At 46.7% G+C, this 21,532-nt stretch overlaps 3 protein-coding genes across 4 annotated transcripts; 1 reads left to right on the top strand and 2 right to left on the bottom strand.

The window, feature by feature from the left end:
• Positions 1-3,016: 3,016 nt before the first annotated feature.
• On the bottom strand, positions 3,017-4,746 carry nono (non-POU domain containing, octamer-binding). Its single transcript, XM_044026530.1, has one exon. The coding sequence runs from the start codon at positions 4,639-4,641 to the stop codon at positions 3,319-3,321; it is 1,323 nt and encodes a 440-aa protein (XP_043882465.1). The 5' UTR covers positions 4,642-4,746; the 3' UTR covers positions 3,017-3,318.
• Positions 4,747-4,770: 24 nt separating this feature from the next.
• On the top strand, positions 4,771-9,127 carry pold2 (polymerase (DNA directed), delta 2, regulatory subunit). 2 transcript variants are annotated; one of them, XM_044026529.1, is made up of 11 exons: positions 4,771-5,131; positions 5,737-5,967; positions 6,049-6,170; positions 6,404-6,527; positions 6,624-6,738; positions 6,828-7,026; positions 7,170-7,250; positions 8,005-8,162; positions 8,251-8,378; positions 8,451-8,552; positions 8,645-9,127. In XM_044026529.1, the coding sequence occupies exons 2-11, from the start codon at positions 5,739-5,741 to the stop codon at positions 8,803-8,805; spliced, it is 1,419 nt and encodes a 472-aa protein (XP_043882464.1). In that variant the 5' UTR covers positions 4,771-5,131; positions 5,737-5,738; the 3' UTR covers positions 8,806-9,127. The 2 variants fall into 2 exon arrangements, with proteins under 2 accessions (XP_043882464.1, XP_043882463.1); XM_044026528.1 differs by having other exon boundaries at positions 5,732-5,967.
• On the bottom strand, positions 8,971-20,719 carry aebp1b (AE binding protein 1b). Its single transcript, XM_044026527.1, has 22 exons — positions 20,299-20,719; positions 17,340-17,516; positions 17,191-17,253; positions 16,008-16,526; positions 15,352-15,414; positions 14,846-14,911; positions 14,647-14,730; positions 13,816-13,887; positions 13,600-13,709; positions 13,383-13,522; positions 13,217-13,301; positions 12,998-13,142; positions 12,830-12,918; positions 12,535-12,658; positions 12,080-12,276; positions 11,820-11,996; positions 11,471-11,634; positions 10,797-11,371; positions 10,555-10,694; positions 10,201-10,300; positions 9,930-10,096; positions 8,971-9,747 (listed from the first exon to the last, which is right to left on the bottom strand). The coding sequence occupies exons 1-22, from the start codon at positions 20,555-20,557 to the stop codon at positions 9,346-9,348; spliced, it is 3,918 nt and encodes a 1,305-aa protein (XP_043882462.1). The 5' UTR covers positions 20,558-20,719; the 3' UTR covers positions 8,971-9,345.
• Between the last annotated feature and the right edge of the window lie 813 nt (positions 20,720-21,532).

The raw sequence follows: 21,532 nt of genomic DNA, 5'->3' as shown, positions 1-21,532 counted from the left end.
CACACGCATCTACAGTCAATCATATACGATTTTTAAACGCTGTTGGGGCAGAGTACAGTATACTACTACAGAGTACTTCACAGTACAGTATACTACTACAGAGTACTTCACAGTACAGTATACTACTACAGAGTACTTCACTGTACTTCAGCGTACTTCAGTGTACTTCATTGGGCCTGAGTGTGAACTTTAATGCAGCATGTCATGTCACTAGATGTGTTTGTTGTTCTTCATGTAGTGACACTCACTCACTGCTGCTGTGTCTTGAATCTCCTCAGATTAACATCCGCTCATGTTGTCTCAGATTAACATCCGCTCATGTCGTCTCCTCAGAGTAACATCTGCTAAATTGTCTCCTCAGATTAACATCTGCTCATGTCGTCTCCTCAGATTAACATCTGCTCATGTCGTCGCCTCCTCAGATTAACATCTGCTCATGTCATCTCAGATGAACATCTGCTCATGACGTCTACTTAGATGAACATCTGCTCATGTCATCTACTTAGATTAACATCTGCTCATGTTGTCTCCTTAGATTAAGATCTGCTCACGTCTTCTCCTTAGATTAACATCCGCTCATGTCGTCTCCTTAGATTAACATCTGCTCATGTCGTCTCCTCAGATTAACATCTGCTCATGTCATCTCAGATGAACATCTGCTCATGATACTTAGATGAACATCTGCTCATGTCATCTACTTAGATTAACATCTACTCATGTCATCTCAGATGAACATCTGCTCATGTTGTCTACTTAGATTAACATCTGCTCATGTCGTCTCCTCAGATTAACATGCTCATAACATCTGCTCATGTCGTCTCCTCAGATTAACATCTGCTCATGTCGTCTCCTCAGATTAACACTCATGTCGTGTCCTCAGATTAACATCTGCTCATGTGGTCTCCTCAGATTAACATCTGCTCATTTGGTCTCCTTAGATTAACATCTGATCAATAGATTAACATCTGCTCATGTGGTCTCCTTAGATTAACATCCGCTCATGTGGTCTCCTTAGATTAACATCCGCCATGTCGTCTCCTCAGATTAACATCGGAACATCACTCAGATTAACATCTGCTCATGTCTCCTCAGATTAACATCTGCTCATGTGGTCCCAGATTAACATCTGCTCATGGTCTCCTCAGATTAATATCTGCTCATGTGGTCTCCTCAGATTAACATCTGCTCATGTCGTCTCCTCAGATTAACATCTACTCATGTTGTGTCCTCAGATTAACATCTGCTCATGTGGTCTCCTCAGATTAGCATCTGCTCATGTGGTCTCCTCAGATTAACATCTGCTCATGTGGTCTCCTCAGATTAATATCTGCTCATCTGCTCATGTGGTCTCCTCAGATTAACATCTGCCCATGTGGTCTCCTCAGATTAATATCTGGTCTGGATCTGTGACAGAGTGAGAGGACTGTGACGTTTGATGACTTCCTGGATCGCAGCGTTATCATTAATGTTATCCCATGTCAGGGTCAGAGCGGAGATAAAGTCATATTATCATACTGTCAGGGCCAAGGTGCGACGCTGTTTCAATCTGTGATAAACCGAAGAGGCAAAATAGCCGGGATGAGACGGGGCAGATGTGATGGTCTTTGTTCTGTGTTATCTGCGTTAGTCACTGTAACGCGACCTGTACGACGCTCAGTGGACCTTTGTTTCCTGAACCATGCGTTACTCAAACAGTGATGTAAGATTTATACAATTCTTCTCTGTATACATTAATATCTGCGTTCCCTGATAAATGAACCGTGAACCACAGATAGAAGTAAAGTTAATGTATAGCTCTCGTATTACGACTAGTAATGTAAGTATTTATGATTATCTCAGGAGGAGGATTGAAATATTAAACTGCATGGATACTGCTTATAATAGTCTTCACATGAATAGTACTTCAGTCAAATCAGAAGACAGAGAGGAAAAACAAAGGAATATCTCCCAGTGAATCGTCTAAAGTACAGTGTGTACACTCTCCTGCTGATCATCTGCAGATATAACGCACACTTTCCCCTCTTTACAACCTCGACGCGCTGTATTTATCACGCTGCTTGGATGTTGGAGCGAGCTCATGCTTATCTGGACTTTCAGTGCTGAGATATGGGTGAAGGATAGTTTCCTTGGCTCAAAGCCTGTTGCACAGGACGCACGGTATCGTGGGATGGAGATAGGATTTTCTTTCTCTGTTTTCATACTTTTTTCTTTTTTTTTTTAAGTGAGTGAGTGCGTGCACGTGCATCGTTCAGGTGAAACTACATCAGCACATTTCAGCTGTTTATTATGCAAACCTTGACAGTTTCAGTCTGTGGAAACAGAGCAGACTTTCTCCTGAGGATGATGATGATGATGATGATGCTCACTGTAGATGACGCCGCGTCTTCATGAAACTCAAACACCAGCGTCTGATGTCGACATTGTGGACACGGCGCGGACTGAAAACTGCTTTGCTTGTGTTTCCCTCTGCTGAGGCTGTTGACCTTTGAACTTTGGAATAATCAGTCGGGTCTGAATCAGAGCAGATTCCTGTAATCCTGTCTCGTTAGTCCGTGTGAACGAGGCAATCCTCCGAGTTCTATTCATGCGGGCGTCGTCTGTGCTGTAAATGAGTCACCAACCCCGGCATCACCACAACTTCCTCTATGTTAATATATGTCAATATTCCTTTATAATCTAATGCTTATATTTAATTCAAATTAATCATATATATATGCCATAGTTCATTTGAAGGGTTTCAGTGACTAAATGTGCTGCTGCTATTTTATTAATTTCATTCTTGATAGAAATATCAAAAGATCACTGTAGTCAGCTGATCACACACACACACAACACAGGAGCATCAGTGGGACTGTGGACGTGTGTTTATACTTTTCCGCCACCTTCTGAGTTCTTGTCAGATTACATCCTGCGTAGAAAGAGTTAATCAATAATCTACAGCTTCACTGTAGGGGTTAAATATACGGAGACACACATACGTGTAAAGAGAACGACGTCTAATTTGAATGAAACAAAATTCTTAGGGAATTGTGAATTTATTCCAGATAACTCATTCAGAACATGTTCAGAACAAAAACACTTTTCTATCCCTATAAAAAAATACATTAATGAGAAACAAAGTTAAACACATGGCTCACTGGGAGAGTTTGGGTATTTTAGTATTTAAAAAAATCCAAAAGTACACATGAAAAAAAGAAGAAGAAACAAACAAAAGAAAATTATACATGCAACCGTTTTTCAAAGCCCAAAAGTAACGTTCACTACCTGAACTTTAAAATACATCGAGTATGAAAATGGGGAGGAAAAAATAGCTCCGACTCAAAATCTGCGCTGCTTATTGTTTGGTCCAAAGTCTCCAGGACCTCTGGGGAAGCCACCCTGACCTCCTCCAGGCATGGTGGCGTTTCCTTGCCCCTGCATCATTGGAGTATTCTCAGAGGCCATGCCGGGAGTACCAGCAGAACCAGAACTGCCACCCAGAGAGTTTCTATTCATGGCCATCCCATGGCCACCCATGTGCATCCTCATGTCTTGCTCCCTATTTTCAGGGAAGTTGCCTCTGAAGCCCTCCTGCTGCCTCTTCAGCATCTCTTCATTACGCATTCTCATCTCCTCCTCTCTCCTCCTGCGTTCCTCCTCCTGCCGGAGCTCAGCCTGTTTCCTCTTCTGCACCTCCTGACTGTGGAGCTCCTCCATCCTCCGCAGCTCCTCCTGGCGCCGCAGGAGGTCCTGCCTCATCAGCATCACCTGATGCTCGTGTCTGGCCGCCTCCATCTCAGCCTCCAGCTTCTCCTGAGCCTCTTTCATGTTGCGGTCCACCATGTCGTACTGCTGCTTCTCCATCTCCATCAGCGCCTTCCAGCGCATGGCGTACTCGTACTCGAAGGAGCCGGGTTGTGCGAACCTGGGCGGCTGCTCGCGCTCTTTGTTGTACTGCTGGTTCTTGTTGATGAGCTTGTCCGGTAGACCCTCGTCTTCATCCAACTGCTCCATGGGCTCCACGATGATGGGCCGAGGGAAGGCTGTGAGAAGATAGGCACCATCACTGCACTTATCCAGCGCTTTCCTCGCAGCTGGTTTCGAGGTGTACTCCACTATTCCCTTCCCCGTGGGCCTCCCCCGGTCATCGACTATGACCACGGCTCTCTCTATCTGACCAAAGACAGCGAAGGCCTCCTCCAGCAGCTCGTTGGACACGAACTCCGGCAGATTTTTCACAGATAAAGCGGCGCCGTGTGTCGCGAACCTGACCCGGATGGGTCTGCCTCTGAACTGAGTGTCGTCCAGCTCTGCTCGGGCGATCTCTGCTATGATTCTGGTCTCTAGCCGGATGAAGCCGAAGCCTCGTTCCTTGTTGACAAAGATCTCGCTGGCTTTCCCGTACTTCGCGAACAGTTTCTCGATCTCTTCCTCGGAGACTCCGGTGGGCAGGTTCCCCACAAACAGCCTGCTGCGCTGTGTGAACGTCTTCTCCCCGGGTTTCCTGAAGCTGTCCATATCCAGCGTTAAGGCCTCGTTAATCCGGCACTGCTCCATGGGCTCGGGCTGCTGGCCGTTGGTGCTCGTGCCTCCGGCTTTCTTCGGTTCCGCGTGGCCGCGGGGGCCGTGGTTCTGCTGGGGGCCTTTGTTTCCCTGCATCATCCGCGACACTTTCGGTGCAGAACGGCACAAACAGTCGTTCACAAACACGCACACTCTTTATGGACAGTGGCGCACAAAGAGCGACCAAAATGGCGAGGCGTGTTGCCGCGACGGTATTGTGACATCATCTGCGAGCGACAAGTATTTGAATCTGTGACGTGTTCTCTGCGACACCAAAACAAAAATAATAATTTTGACTTTTTCTTTATTTGTGTGTTTATAGTTATTGTTCACTGCTTCTTATTTGTTGTCGTTTTACTTTAAATTCTTGCTCGTCACGTTTATGCGTTAATAACGGTGGTCGGTACTCGAGCCGCTTCATCTCGCGAGACTACGCGTACGCGTTGAATAAACTGCGACTCCTGCGGCTGATTTCGCGGGAATTGTTTCACTCGTTCGTTTAGGATACAATCACAACATATAACTGAGAGTTTGGTCTAAGGTCACAGGTGACAGCGAAGGATTAAACTGACACATACAAAGGTCAAAGGTAAGGAATGTACCGTTGTTTCTTAGCAGTAACTGTTAGCGGGTTTTTAGAAGAACACAAACCGTCAGGCTAAAACGCTGCGTTTGCTAACATGTCGACCTGTTAATGTCCATTTATTCATCGTCAAACTTTATTTAAAACACGGTCAGCTCACAAGAACAATCTGTCACTGCAACATATACATGCGTATGAACATATATATCTATACATATGTGTTACATATTAAAATAGTCTTAAATTAAATAAACAGCAGCACAATCCCATGATATCATTCTATAATGTGCTTATACATGCTTAAATTTTGCTGGCCATCCATTTATTCACGTGTTCATCCTTTTTACAGTTGTGATTGTGCGCTTAGTGAAACATGTTTGTGTGAAACTTTTGCACTTTTTTGATTTTCAATGAATTCTGTATTCATTCGTTCACGCTTTTATTAAAATGAACTGAACAGTCTCAACAAGAAAGTAAACACACACTAAGTAGTATTAAACTACATAAAGGACTTTGTGTAACTGATTGATAGAAATGATTTCAGTGTGTGGACAAAACCTACTTGTGTGGTTCATTCTCATTTGTGCTATTGTCTTTGCTTGTCAGCGCAGCCATGTTCTCTGACCTAAGCGTCCAGAAGCAGGGCTCAGAAACACTGCTCTGCCGTCCTGCCTCCGAGGACCAGGGGCCAGTGTTTGAGAGGACGTCACTGTCCTTCAGTCCCTGCTCCCAGCTCTACACGGTCGGGGAGAGAAGCTTCAGCCGTCAGTACGCTCACATTTACGCCGCGAGACTCATGCAGATGAGGCCGCTGCTGTCAGAGAGAGCCCAGCAGAAGTGGGGTAAGTTTAGCGCATTTTACTTTCATCTGACAGGTGTTTATGTTCTTCTGTGTTTCCTCATCTCTCTTCTTTCTGTGTCAGGATCCGATGTGCTTGTGAGGAAGCTGTGTGATCTCCAGACCGGGGAGCAGTGTTGCATTGTGGGCACCTTGTTCAAGCGTATGGACTTGCAGCCATCGATTCTGAAAGAAATCAGCGAGGAGGTAGGTAGACGTGTGCAGTGTCGGCCTTTATTACGACGCGAGTACTGGAAGTACATACGTTTTTGCTAACGGCTAATTGTTGGGGTGAATGTTTGGAAAGCAAGATGATGGATCTCTATTTTTGTCTGCATCTAAGTTGGAAAGTCACATCACAAATGTGGGTGCTAGAGCTGCAACTTGACTCACCTTGACCTCATAGGTGAAATCATACATGTTTCCTTGTTTTTCCTCAGCACAACCTGCTGCCACAGCCCACACGAGTGAAGTTCATCAGTGAAGCAGACGAGCTGATCTTAGAGGACGAACTCCAGAGGATTAAACTTGAGGGGAAAATAGACAGAGACAGATGTGTCACAGGTCAGGTTTCTCCCCCTCCCCCCAGGTGTCACACGATGAGCAGATAACTTGCAGACCTCTTGAATGTCGTGGCATTGTGTGTGTTTTCTATCTTAGGTAGTATTATTGCTATATATGGAGCTGAAAGGAATGATGGGAAGTTCACCGTTGAGGACTTCTGCACAGCGGATCTCCCTTTGCAGACTGCAAGATCTGCACTCAGCTCAGACAGGTACACACACACACACACACACACACACACACACACACACACAGAGAAACCCAGTCCTCTGTGATAAATGCTCACGTCTCTTGGTTCAGGTTTGTGCTCCTGGCCTCAGGACTTGGTCTCGGTAGTACTCGGGCCGACAGCATGTTGGGGCTACAGCTGCTGGTTGACATGGTAACGGGTCAGCTCGGAGACCAGGGGGAGCAGAGCGGGGCGGCGACTATTTCCAGGGTCCTACTGGCCGGAAACCTCTTGAGCCAAAGCACCCAGGACAAGGATGCATCGACCAAGGTGACCAGAATCATTTGTTATTTCACTGAAACCACAATGTTATCACTCTGCTAAAGAAGGGAACGGACTCGGTTGTGGAAATAAGATGAAGAAATAAGATAGGGTGGAAATAAGTGATGTTTTGTCTGTCATTTATTTTCCAGGCAAAATATCTCACCAAGAAGACTCAGGCCGGGAGTGTGGAGGCCATTCGTCTGCTGGATGAGCTGCTGCTTCAGCTGGTGGTGAGTAGAGCTGCAACTAACGATTATTTTCATCATCGATGAATCGTTTGGTCCATAAAATATCAGAAAACCTTAAAGAATGTTGATCGGTGTTCGTCACACCTGGAAATGATGATGTTCTCAAATGTCTTGTTTTGTCCACAAACCAAAAATATACCGAAAATATTCACATTTAAGAATCTTAAACAATCGGAAATCTCGTTTTAATCATGAAAAATCTTCAAACCGATAAATCGATTATCAAAATAGTTGTCGATTCATTTAGTAATCATTTAATTGTTTCAGCTCTAGTGGGAAACACAAAAAACACATTATGATTGACTTTGAATGATTTCTTTGTTATCCAGAGCAAAGAAATGAAGAAAATACTCGGAAATCTTATTTTAATCATGAAAAAAGCTTCAAACCGATGAATCGATCATCAAAATAGTTGTCGATTCATTTAGTAATCGATTAATTGTTTCAGCTCTAGTGGTGAGTTTCCCCGTCAGGCTGATGTATGAACAGATAATATTGTCACTCAGTTTCATCTTTTGATGATTGATTTGCACTTAAATTGCTGCAAAATATATGAAATCCTGTGGTTAAATAAAGATCTGAGTAAATGTGTTCAGGGTTTCCCATTATTGTATTGAATTATTACTAGTTGTATTATTATTACACATTTGCCTCATATTACCATCACACACAAACACATAACTTTGATTAAAGAGTTAAACTTACAGCTCCGTTCCCCTGCCACGTGTTGTCGCAGGAGTCCGTTCCAGTGGATGTAATGCCGGGTCAGTATGACCCGACCAACTACACGCTCCCACAGCAGGCCCTACACCGCTGCATGTTCCCCCTGTCGTCAGTTTATCCCACGCTGCACCTCGCGTCCAATCCATACCAGGCCGACATTGACGGCGTGCGGTGAGTTCCACCACACATTTGTTCTTTTTATCCTCCGCTAAGTGAGTATAAGGTAAAAATAAGTGTGTTTTTTTTTGTTCCCACAAAGGTTCCTCGGCACATCCGGTCAGAACGTCGCTGACATTCAGAGGTACAGCAGCATGGAGAGTCACCTTGAAATACTGGAGGAAACGTTACGGCTCAGACACCTCGCCCCGACTGCGCCCGACACTCTCGGTGAGTTAGACGAGATTGTGTAGAATAGAACGCGAACCTTCTCACCGATTTCTTTGTTGCGTTCTGTGTCAGGCTGTTACCCGTTTTACCAAAAAGACCCTTTCATCCTGGAAGAGTGTCCTCATGTTTACTTCAGCGGCAGCGCCCCGACGTTTGGGTCTAAGCTCGTCAGAGGTCAGTGTGAGGTCAGTGTGTGAATATTCTGCGTCTTTGCGCTCCACTGTTTTACACTTGTGTTTGTGTGTGTGTGTGTGTTCTCCCGTCAGGTGCCGATGGCCAAGAGGTTCTGTTGGTTACCGTCCCAGAGTTCAGCAGCACTCAGACGGCGTGTCTGGTCAACTTACGCACTCTTGAATGCGAGCCCGTCCGCTTCTCGGCCTTCTCTGCTGAAGACGATGAAGAAAGCGAGATGAACATCAGTCACTGAAGGTCGTCACGCACACTGTCTGACATTACTCCACACCCGTGACCGCTCACTGCAATCTTTGTTGCTGCCTACAATTCAGTGAAAGTGTGGTCAGATGCTTCGTGACATTGCTTTTGTATACAGACGATAAACCAGTATTCACAAAAGTGCTGAAAAATGAGGACATTTTGTACCAACAAGCCTTTATTTGAAAAATAACTCTGTTACCCTCAGCGACTGTTCATCACTGTTAAAACAGTCTAAATAATCCCACTCTTACCTTCTTTAATGTGCGTCCACAATAAACACTCTTTTATTAAAAAAACGACAACCAAAAACTGAATATTGCGTCAGGAAAATTCTGTGTGAAAAATGAAACCGTTAATGATCAGGATCTACGTTGCATTGTTTCAATAGATACAGTATTTTTTTATACAAACAATGTCCTACAAAGACAGGATTTCTCTCTCGATTCTTCGATAACCTGTGTTTAAAGTACAATAAGACGATAAGAACTGCAAGTAAACGTCGGTTTACAGGAAGCGGTCGTCTGTGTTTGCTTTAATAGTCATCGATCTTAAACTCGTAGTTGTAATCCAGAATGGAGTCTGTGAAGCCGCCGGGCGTCGAGGACTGTCCCTCGTCTATGAGCCACGAGTCGTACCAGGATGTGGTGGCCTCTGCCGTCGTGGGCACTGTTGTGGGTGCGGCTGTTGTTGTTGTTGTCGTCGGGGGCAACGCTGTCGTGGTCAGTCTTTGCTTCATTAACTTCTGCTGACGGAGGCGACGGAGTCGGGCTATCCTGAGACGCCGCCGTCTCTCTGCGCCGACCCGCGAGTTCGGTGACAGTGCGTTGTTGTTGTTGACGACCACGCGCCTGTTGCCGTTTCCAGTGGCGGGATAGTGAACTCTGTTGTTACTGTAGCTGAGTCGAATGGGTTTGTTGCCGTGCAGGGCCATGATCTGCAGGGAAAGGAAGAAATGACATTCATGGCGTATTTCCACCGGCTGTACTCGCCTCGGCACGACACGACACAATTAGGTTGCATCTTAAACATCGGAAATCTTGTTTAAATCAAAATAGTTGATTTAGTAATCAATTAATAATCGAAGGCAGTGGTTGGTTCAGGATGACAATGACTTACCTGCTTAATACGGTCCCAGTTGGACTTGGCCAGGTTGAAGCTGCAGGTGGTCGCTCCTGACTGGTAACCCACCACGCAGAGCTTAGTCACCGAGGAGAAACCCTCGGCCCTAGCCGTCACGCGATACTCGCCCGGGTTCAGGAGCCTCCAGTAGTCGCCTGTCGGAGCTACAGTTTCACAGAGACGACAAAAAAGGTTCCGATGTCATTTAAAAACGCCCGCTTAAAACGCGACGAGATGCTGGAACAGAGTCGACGGGAGAGTCGTTCACCTGTGGTGACGTCATGGTTGACGCCCTCCACGGACACGGTGGCGTTTGCGATGGCGTTCCCCTGCTGGTCCTTGACGATGCCCCTGATGCCACGATGTACCTGAGGGTGGAAAAGTGAGGAGCGACCACATCATCGAGTGCTTTGACTTCAGGAGAACGCGAGACTCCTTTTGTCACATGAATCCACTGAAAGTGAAACTGCGATGTTTTAAAGCAGGGTTTCTCGCTCCTGGTCCTGGGGAGCCACTGTCCTGCATGTTTTAGATGTTTCTCTGCTGATTCAAATGCTGAAGCCTGATAACGACCCATTTCGTAGGACCAGGAGTGAGAAACCCCGTTTTTAAAGTCACTCACCTGCTCCATGAAGATGAGCATGGCCTCTCTGTTTTTCTCCCATTCATACGCCAGCTCACTCTGATGAGGGAACTTGTCGCAGCCCAGGAATATGGATAACTCTAAACAGTTGGTGTGCAGGTAGCTGAAGTCGTTCATACCTGGAAGAAGTGCAGACATTAACCAGAGCATGCAGTGCCCACATTATCCACCAGGGTGTGTTGTAAACTAGACAGTCAGAGGATTCAGAGGCCTCCACTTACTGCCCGTCACTGGCTTCCACTTGGCCCGGTTCACGATGCCGTGCGTCCCCGCGGCCGTGTCTCCGTGGCAGGAGCCGTGGTAGCTGTGCGTCATGGTCAGGTGTGTGGAGGCGTAGGAGACGGCCAGCCACCTGAAGAGAGACTCGTCCGCAATCACCCGAGGTTCATCCTCAGGCTCGGCGTACTGGTAACCCGCGCTTCTTCCTCTGTCGTCCTCCTCTTCCTCTCTGTGGCCGTACCCTGCGTTGTGACCGTGGTCGTACCCTGCGTTGTGACCGTGGTCGTACCCTGCGTTGTGACCTTGGTCGTACCCTGCGTTGTGACCGTGGTCGTAACCTGTGCGATCGTGGCCGTAACTTTCGTGACCGCGGTCGTAACCTTCATGACCGCGGTCGTAACTGCGGTCGTAGCCGTGCTCGTACCCTCGGTCGTAGCCGTGCTCGTAACCGGGGTCGTGGCCGTGACCCCTCCACTCCTCCTCTGGCTCCGAGTACCCCCTGCCTCTCCAGTCCTCCTCTGGCTCCTCATGGTAACCCTGCCCCCACTCTGTCGCATCAAATCCCTCGTCCTCATACCTGAAAGAAAGGATTGTAGTTGAACTATGGAAGATTGTACCTGAACATAAATGTGTGTGAACCAGGAGATCACGAGCAGAGCGGATGGTTCAGACGTACTGTCTCTTCTTGCGACTGCGGGCTTCCTGGCTCCTTGCAGGTTTGTTGGGACGTAAGCTGTCATAAGGATAGGCCACAATTGTCTCCCCGCCCTGGAAGTTCGCACCCAACACAAATGGATGGCTTTTCATCCAGGAGATTACAGCCCTGGTTTCCACGGCAATCTGGAGCAATGACAGGAAGACTGGGATTGACCTTGTGTGTGTGTGTGTGTTATTTACTTCATGTTTACTCAGGCGACGCTGGTGTGAGCGTTACACAAACACCACGCGACACAAACCATCTCTGGTTTTTACAGAGAGGCCAAAACATCCAGTGAGCAGCACCTCCTCCTCCTCATCCTCCTTACCGAGCTGTTGCTCTCATAGTGTTCTGGTATGGGTACGTGATGGTTGGGGGTGAGTTTGGGGACCATGCCCTTATCCTCAGCGTCCCACAGGACGCTGTTGAGGTCGGGGAAGTTCTGGAAGATGTCAAAGCCGTCGTCTGTAAAGTGTCCAGTGGTCCAGCTGCTCAGCTCCGATCCCTGCAAAGTGAGGAAGACTGTGTATAAAGAGCACGTTCCTGTTTTCTTTTGTGAGCTCACAACACGAGTTTCTCGTCGCTGACCGCTTCGAAGGCCTCCGTTTGTCCATCAGGGTTGAGGGAGGGCACGAGGTGGATGCGGATTCCCTCCACCAGTCGCTGGACTCTGGGATTCCGGTCCTTGTACTCTTTGCACAGGTACTGCATGAGAAGCAGAAGCATCTCCCGACCGATCGCCTCGTTCCCGTGGAGACCCGCCGTGAAGCGGAATTCCGGCTCGCCTGTGCAGACAGACAAACACAGGTGGACTTCAGCTGTCGTCTCTTAGCCCTAATCCTCTAACTTCCACCTGGTGTTTATTAGGATTTCCTGGAGCCGTGGGTGGATCCAGGAGCCGACACCACCGAGATTTCATTTTAAACAATAAGTGGAACAGACGGTGAGAGAGAACACCTGGCTTTTTCTTTTTGCTAGATTGTAAAAATAATGAGTTCTCACTAATCTGCCTGTTTTATGGTCGCGTGTCAACACATTCTCACCTATTTCGTGCTCTGTGGGGTTGCCAGAGATGACGATGGCCATGATTTCCTGACCCTTGGAGCTGCGTCCCAGGCTGTAGATGTTGGTGATGTTGGGACACTCTTCATTCACCGACTTCATGAGCTGTGAGAGGATGGAAAACAGTCGTCGTGTTGCTGACCGTTAATGACCGTGTTGCCCTCTGGTGGAAACAATATCCAACTGCAGAGGCTTTAATATCAAAGTGGGTTAAAGAAGACCAATGTTTATTTGGTTATTCAGTTTTATTCTTTTATAAAGGGAGTCATTACTCACTGTGATCATCTCAGAGTAGCTGTGGTGCTTGAATTGTAAGTAATCCACTGGAGTCACTTCATTTAGCCTGTACTTGGCATCATTTGGATCTGTGAGGCAGAAAATAACAACAGTGGATCATTCAGTGTGTGTGTGTGTAGGTCGCTGTGTCTTATGTGTGATGCTCACCAGGCAGTGGGCAGCCCAGGACCTCCAGCCTCATGCACAGCGAGCCGTTCCAGCTCTGAGGGATGATCCGTATGTAACGGGCCAGCACAGACTCCGCCAGCTGGTTCATCACGGGAGTGTCCTTGTCGTTATTTCCAAAGAACAACTGGACAAGAGCGAGTCAGGGTTAAAAGATATATACGAGACGTCGTACGCAGCCTCCGGAGGGGCGGAACTCACCCAGTCTGCGTATCCGTCGTGGATGGTGGTCCATTCTCGGCTGTCGTTGCTGAACGCCAAGAAGTAGGATGTGACGTAGTCGCTCCTGCACAGGATGACACGCGTGTTGAATGTCGGCTTTGCAGTCAAAGTAAATCCCTGGATTTTGTCTGTAACCGTGTCTTACTCGTTGAAGGATTCTCGGCCCTGTGTGATGACTCCAGTGAACTCCGTCTCTCTGCGAGCGTCGATCTCAAACCAGTGGATTTTGTCCTCGGAGTTTGCACACCAGGCTCCGCCTCTCATGTCTTCCTCGTCGTCGGAGCCCTGAGAGCCACAGAGGCGCGGGTTATTGTCTGTAGCGTCGGATGATTTTGGGTGTTTTAGCTCGCCGTCATACATACCTGCATGTTGAGACGAGCCCTCTGAGGAGCAAAGTGATACTGAGCCATGGACGAGGCTGAAAGCTGGTCTGGCTCGATCCTGTGCGACTCCATTCCCAGAGGAGGACATTCTGCCATGTACACACACACACACACACAGAGTAAATCACACGTAATGACAATTGTGCGTACGAGTAAAGGTCGTGCAAAGATGTCGGCAGACATTTTGGCTCTTACTCTTTGGCTCTTTGTAGACACGTGGTCTGGTCCTGGCGCGCTCCTCGGCTTCCTTCAGCTTCCGTGCTCTCTCTGGCAGAAGTCAGAAAAAAAATACACTGGCTGAATATTTCCTCTCCAGAAATGATCTCTTGATATTTTTTTTTTTGCCAAGTACCCACGATGAAGAACCTGGAAATCTGGGGTGTGGTTTAAAAACGAAGCAGATGTTGTGATTCCTGTGATGAGAGTCAGATCACGCTGACTCACACACAGAGTTCACTGCCATCCATCACTGTCTTCATTCACATTCTGACACCGTGAAGTCGTTTCACTGGCTGAGAGAATGTAGAACATGCTGGAAGTCAACAACTGCACACACACACACGCACACTGAGACATTTGTGCTTCAGTGTTTCACATGAGACTGATGAGGGTTCAAACTTGTGGTCCCAGATCGAGGCCAGATCTCAGTGATGCGCACACAGGAAGTGCCCTTCCGACACCAACGGGTTCTATATCGTCCGCTCCAGTCTCCACCCCCTCAACCATCAGCAGACACTCCCTTTACAATCCTCCATGACTGCACTCTTTCCCTGATCCCCCGCGTGGATCAGCTTGCGCTCACCCACTCACAGGAGATGTGTCCAGCTCTCACAGGCCCCGGTTGTTCCCGAAATAATAACATCTGCGTTCGCTTACGCACACACGCAGACGTGTGATCCAAGAGAGGGCCGAGGTCAAAGGTCATGTTCTTTGTTTTTGCACAACTGCAGCGGTGGATATCATCTGGCGTGACTGTGCAGAGTGTGGTGTTTCGTTATGCAAGGAGAAACATCTGGCTTCCCTTACCCCTCTCTTCCCTCTCCCGCTCCTTCTTCCCTCTCTCCCGCTCTCTCTCCACCCATTTTTCGTCCGTCTCGTCGTCTTTTTTCCCTGAGGAAAATCAGAAAATAAACCGCTGCATATTTATGTAACTCTGGGTTTTTCTTTTCATCACCATAAACAATAAAAAAAAAAGTGTCAAGTGTGTGTGTGTGTGTGTACGTACTCATTCCATATTCATCGTAATCGTCGTACCACGCCCCTTCGAACGGAGGAGTGGCCGTTGGCTCCTCTGTGCACACACAAACACACACATAAAAAAAGTTAAATGACTTCAGTTAAAGTGCGATATTTACGGGATGTCACAGTTTAATCTGCAACATTTTACAGGTTAGCGCAGCCCCAGATTTATTCCACCACAACAAGTAGCTCTCTGTTTGGATGCCACACTGTCGCCCACCATGTCATTAAGTCGCCGACGCTTTAATTCACATTTAACAGAATCATAACACAGTTGTGAGCTGATGAAAGGGTTGTGTTTCTTTTTCTCTTTCCACTCCGCAGTAAAACTTTGGAAGGTTCTGTTGAGTGTGTGTGTGGAACCAGTTAAACCCACACACTCCCGTTGTTTGACAGACTCTGTTATTCCTGTTACTGGCTGGATTACTGCTCCGGCCTCAGAGTGAGGAATGAACCGCGACTTCTGACCGTCGTTAAAGAGGCGGCGGTTACCTGGTAGAGTCTCGATGGTAATGTCGGGGCCGACCTCTTTGCCGTCAGGGAACGGATGCTCGTCTGAAAGTCAAACAGAGGCATTATTTGTTGTCGGACACACACGGAGGAACAGGACGCGATGACGGGCCGGTGTGCATGAATCAGTGGAAAGAGTGGAGGTGGAGAGCGGCGTGCTGGAAACACACAGTAATGAGACTTGTTAGTGTTTCTCGCGTCATGAGCCCGGTGGAAAAATGAGTTGAGTAACTGACTGAGGTTTGATCCGCTATCTTGTGTCACCACAGGACTTCGGTTAAACTGTCCTGTCATCAAAATACAACTCAAAGGGTTTCCCACATTCTTAAATACTTAAAAACTTAACTCAAAGTAGGTTATGTTTTAGAAATGTTGTGAAGTTTTCTCTGGATGTAGGTTAAGACCCACAGACGGTATAATTCTGTAATTTGTTTTGTGGGTAAACTGAGTGAAGTTTGTGCCTTTTCTAGTTGGGAGGCTTCTTCTGTTGCATAAAAAGGTTAATATGGAGAAATGATAGGAATCAGAATCAGTCTTCAGAAACATGACTTTTGTCTTTCGATGTTGTTGCTGCTCTAAGTCTCATTTCCTGTCATTCAGTCCACACACGGCAGGGTAAACGAAGGGTTCACACGTACATTTGGCGTCCCAGTAATCGGTGTCATCTGTCCCGACCTTCACGTCAACTTCAGGGGCAGGATCTGTTGGGTCCTCCTCTTTCCAGTTGTCATAGTTATCGACCACAGTGGTGTCTGGTCCCGTTTCATCTGGTTTCCAGTAGTCGTCGTAGATGTCGGGTATTGGGGTGGACGGCTCTTTCCCGTCTGGTTTCCAGTAGTCGTCGTAGATGTCGGTGTTGGACGGTTCTTTCCCGTCTGGTTTCCAGTAGTCGTCGTAGATGTCGGGTATTGGAGTGGACGGTTCTTTCCCGTCTGGTTTCCAGTAGTCGTCGTAGATGTCAGGTGTTGGTGTGGACGGCTCTTTCCCGTCTGGTTTCCAGTCGTCATCGTAGGGATCTGTTACAGGAGCAGCTGGCTCTGGCTCCTCTGGCTGCCAGTAGTCGTATGGAGAATCCGTGATGGGACTCTCGGGCTGAGGCCTGGACGCTGTGGGCTCAGCCTCCCAGTAGTCATCGTCCGGTTTCCAGTAATCCTGGTCTGAAAGAGAAACAGATGGAAAGACTGACGTGTGATGTGCACGCTAACATGAAAGAACACAAAAAAATGCTTTGTATGGTTCTTTGTTAACCTCCATTTCACAACACTTTGGGATTTCAATGGGATGTGGCTGACGTTACAACAGCCAACGTGACCTCCTGTACCAGAGAGCTACGGGACTTTCACAATCTAGGCAGGAAGAACAGCTCAATGTTTTTATTCTTTGTTTGTTTACCACTTATCAACAGTGTTATTTCTGTAGTGTTGCTGACTGAGTATTGCATCACTAGAGGCAATAAATGAAATTTCAAGTAACCAAACAGGGGGCTCCTCCCTGACACCGTAAACCAAATGACACATGTTAAATTGGTGGAGTTGCCCTTTAAATTCTTCCTGCTTTACCTTGATTAGCTGTTAATTCATTCATTCATTCGTCCATCCACATGGAGCTGGAGCCAATCCCAGCTGACATGGTGGTGAAAGGCGTGGTCACAACTGGGACAGGTTGAGCGGTCCCTCACAGAGCCCGCACACCGTCCAACAATCGTTCACTCATTCACATTCCAATCAACCTCTGCATGTCTTTGTGAACCAGCAACCCACATGCTCCGAGGCAACAGTGCTAACCACGTGCTCCACCACGTTGAAAGTGTGTGCCACTCACCGGGATCGAGGTACGGGTAATCTGTGTACGCCTCCGGTTCAGTGGGCGGTTCAGTCGGGATCACTGGTGGCAGCAGACAGAGGTCAAGGTCAAGGTCATTCATTCAGGTCCAAGAATGTCTAGACTGGTGTGTCCTGTCCTGTCCTCACCTGTTGTGGTTGGTGGTAGAGTTGTGGTTTTCTTCTTGTCCTTCTTCTTTCCCTTCTTGTCAGTTTTTGGCTTCTTGGTGGCGCTGGGGTCCTTTGGTTCTTTGTTCTTATTTTTCTTCTTGTCCTTCTTCTTCTTCTTGCCTTCCTCTGGTTCTCTCCTCACTCTGCCCACATGACCTGGAATCACGGAGAAATCAATTTTACAAATCAAGTACGTACTCTTCATTAAAGCTACAGTGAGTGCGACATCACTGAGGGAGCGTTTGTGTGTATACAGCAGGAGTGCAGGGGCGAGTGGGGACAAGATGCATTGATCCCATGAAACAGTTCAATGAGCAGTAAAATTCCCTCCCTTGTGTTTGCAGCTGTCTCGCTTTACTAGCGCAACGTTGCTGTTGCCTCTGTCTCGGGTGACATAAAATGAGTTCATGTGTGCAGCGACATTAGATCTAAACACAGAGTGAGAAGAGAGAGAGTTGTGTGGAGCTGTCAGACGTAATAGTTAGTTATCCTTCAGCAGCACATTAAACAAAAAACACAGAAACCCCTGTGCAAGAATGAGCCCAAGGAAACCATTGAATAACAGTTTAAACATGTTAGACTCTGTTAGACTAGATCTAATATCCACTTAAAGTTCCAAAATCTACTTATAGTTCCAACATCTACTTAAAGTTCTACTTATAATTCCAGAATCTACTTATAGTTCCAAATTCTACTTATAGTTCCAAAATGTACTTATAGTTCCAAAATCTACTAATAGTACCAAAATGTACTTATAGTTCCAAAATGAGAGTAGAGAGGAGTCTGGTGTATTTAGCGACAGCCCTGCTGAAAGCCTGCGATCATGACCACGTTCAGTGGTATTTCAGTTCAGTGTCAGACTGAGTGTCAAGTACTGAACCTTTCTGTGAATACAAACTTTTTAATGATTCACTTTTACCCAAAACAACATGGTTTACAAGTCACTAGTTTGTGTGTTTGTGTCGCGGAGAAAAAAACACGTCACGTAAGTTTCACGCAGCCGTGCTGTGATGACTCCGCCCACACAGAGGAGGAGCGACAGTAATGACAACGATACCAAAACGTGTCGAGGCGTGGCAGAACTGTACCATGGAAAATCGAAAGGTGGTAAAGCTTTGTCAGTGGCAACAGTGTGAGGCAGCAGTGTTGTAGCAAGAAATGAGGGCGTGAGCGAGTGAGGAGACATTTAAAAGGATGTGACTGTAGGATGTAGGATGTAGGATTATCATTACCAAAGTGTTAATTCGTTCGTCATGAGACTAAATCTTAAATCACTGATAGATATCAAACAAAAACTGCTCTGTGTTTGTGTGTGTATCATTTCTGAATAATGAGAATTATGCAACGATTTCTTCTCTGAAATGTTAAAAACACGGCCAGGAAAAAGGCTCCAGACAGAGCCGGATGCAGTTTAGCGGTTGCTTGAGATCCATCAGTATTTCCTTCTGAGGTTGTCTCGAGTCCTGAGGCCCTTTAAAGGAAAACACGTCTCTCTCTTTTCCATGAGCTGCGCTCCATGAACCACAGTCTCAGATCTGTCCACATACACAATGAATGCATCACTCTCACCTCAGAGACACTTTATCATCAATGAGACTCAGAGAAACTTTATCATCAATGAGACTCAGAGACACTTTATCATCAATGAGACTCAGAGACACTTTATCATCAGTGAGACTCAGAGACACTTTATCATCAGTGAGACTCAGAGACACTTTATCATCAGACTCAGAGACACTTTATCATCAGTAAGACTCAGAGAGACTTTATCATCAGTGAGACTCAGATCATCAATGAGACTCAGAGACACTTTATCATCAGTAAGACTCAGTGACACTTTATCATCAATGAGACTCAGATCATCAGTGAGACTCAGAAACACTTTATCATCAATGAGACTCAGAGACACTTTATCATCAGTAAGACTCAGTGAAACTTTATCATCAATGAGACTCAGAGACACTTTATCATCAGTGAGACTCAGAAACACTTTATCATCAATGAGACTCAGAGACACTTTATCATCAGTAAGACTCAGTGACACTTTATCATCAATGAGACTCAGAGACACTTTATCATCAGTGAGACTCAGAAACACTTTATCATCAATGAGACTCAGAGACACTTTAACATCAGTGAGACTCAGAGTGAGACTCAGAGACACTTTAACATCAGTGAGACTCAGATACACTTTATCATCAATGAGACTCAGTGAGACTCAGAGACACTTTATCATCAGTGAGACTCGGGTCAGAGACACTCTGGACTGATGTGTCTTACATGTGATGTTTAGTCATAAGAATCCAGCCTTTAACAGAGTCAGCATGAATCAGAATTACAGCTTTTTAGTGGTGCTGGAAAAGCTCAGTGTCATAAAAATCTGTCTGTCTGTGCAAGACGGCCCACACAGTGTCCTCTCAGTGTCCACTCAGTGTCCTCTTCTCTCCTCCCTGTGGAGAGGTGTCTGTCCTGAGCTGTTGTGTGTGTGTGTGTGGTTTTGTTACTTTGTCTTTTGTAAAATGAATGGATTTTATGTTTATTGTTTATTTGTTTATGTAATAATATTACACAAATAAACAAGTGGGAATTCAAATGAACATAAATAAACATTCATATTATCAATAATATGCATATGTTTTATTCCCTCTGTTTATTGATCATTCTAAGGCTGCGTGAGTGACGCTGACTCGTTGCATGCGTTAATGTGTTCTGGATTTTGCGTCCTCTGTTTGATTGAAAACACGTTTATTTCCGCTCGCTCTGGACTTTCCTACGATTCCTGCACCTGAGTCACAGGAAAACTGACACTGAAACAATTCAGGAAAACATTTGTCCACTTGTTGTGGAATATCATGTAGTTACGTGTCATATTTAAGTTTTAAAACTGCACTGCTACACACTACACACGTCAGATCTGTGTATTTCTTTATGTCCTCACCTGCACTCACAGCCGCCTCTGTGTCTCTCCTGGCCCTGATGATGTTGATCTCCAGTGGACGTGGGTCTCCTGCAAGTCCTCGCTCGCTCTCTGGATCCTCCAGCGAGCGGTCGGGCTCCGGCAGCTCGTCCTCCAGCTGCCGGCTGCTCTCAGCCTGCTGCAGAGACAGGATTCCCCCGGCGCTCTCTCCTCCTCTGGGTATGAGCAGGCAGCACAGGGCCAGTAGAGCCACACACACAACCACAGTCTGGCTCTTCATACCTGACGCTCGTCCAGCTGCACAATAGTTTTTTCTTTTCCTCCAGAAGATTTATAACATAAATATGTATGTATCCACACTTTTAGTCCAGCTTGGAAGTCCCTGCAGCTCCACACGCCTCCACAGAGTCAGACTGAGCTCAGTAGAGATGGAGTAGAGTAGGAGGGGGGTAGAGACAGGGAGGGAGGGAGGGAGGGAGAGAGAGAGAGCTGCAAACCAGTCCAATGAATGGACGCTCTAACTCCTAATTGCCCTGCAGCTTTGGTCAGCTGAAACAACAGCTTAAGGCCGGAGGATTCCCTTCACCTGACTGACGAGTCACAACAGGTGCAGGGATCAGACAGGGGAGGGGCGAGGCTGTGATGGGGGAGGGCAGGTGAGGGCAGGTGAGGGAGGCCTGAACCTCGCGTATTAAAACTCCAGCTCCTGTTGAATTCCTCACCCCTGCAGATTCACCAGTGAGCAGAGCAGAGAGAGAGATGAGTGAATTCCACAAGAGGGAGGGAGGGAGGGGAGGAGGGGAGACGGGCTGAAGGGGGAGGACTGGGATTCTTCTTGCGTGAGTTAACAAAAACCAAACGGCACTCATCGAAGGAGGAAATTAAAACATCAATTCTCCTTCGTGTTTTTGGAATTTAGTGAATTATTCTTCATGTCTCAAAGACGAAGTTTAGAGAGATTTTTTTAGTGATAAACATGTGGAGCAGATATTACATCTGCAGATTCTCTGATTCATCATCATTTCTGTAGAGGAAAGAAAATTAAAGTGAGAATAAAAAAGGCAGCGTGTTTCTCCGCCTCCCTCTTCCACGAGACGTTTCTTATCCAGAGACACACACACACACACACACACACTCAGAAATACACACCTGGTAAAGCGGTTGAGTCCATTCTCTCCGACTTTGACAGTAAATTAAATTCCAGCGAGTGGAAAACAGACTGTGGAGAATGTGAGTTCATGAAAGATGTGACGGA

This window comes from Solea senegalensis, linkage group LG5 (genome assembly GCF_019176455.1).
Source record: "Solea senegalensis isolate Sse05_10M linkage group LG5, IFAPA_SoseM_1, whole genome shotgun sequence".
In the NCBI taxonomy this organism is placed as follows: domain Eukaryota; kingdom Metazoa; phylum Chordata; class Actinopteri; order Pleuronectiformes; family Soleidae; genus Solea; species Solea senegalensis.
This window is presented reverse-complemented; position numbering and strand designations above follow the sequence as displayed.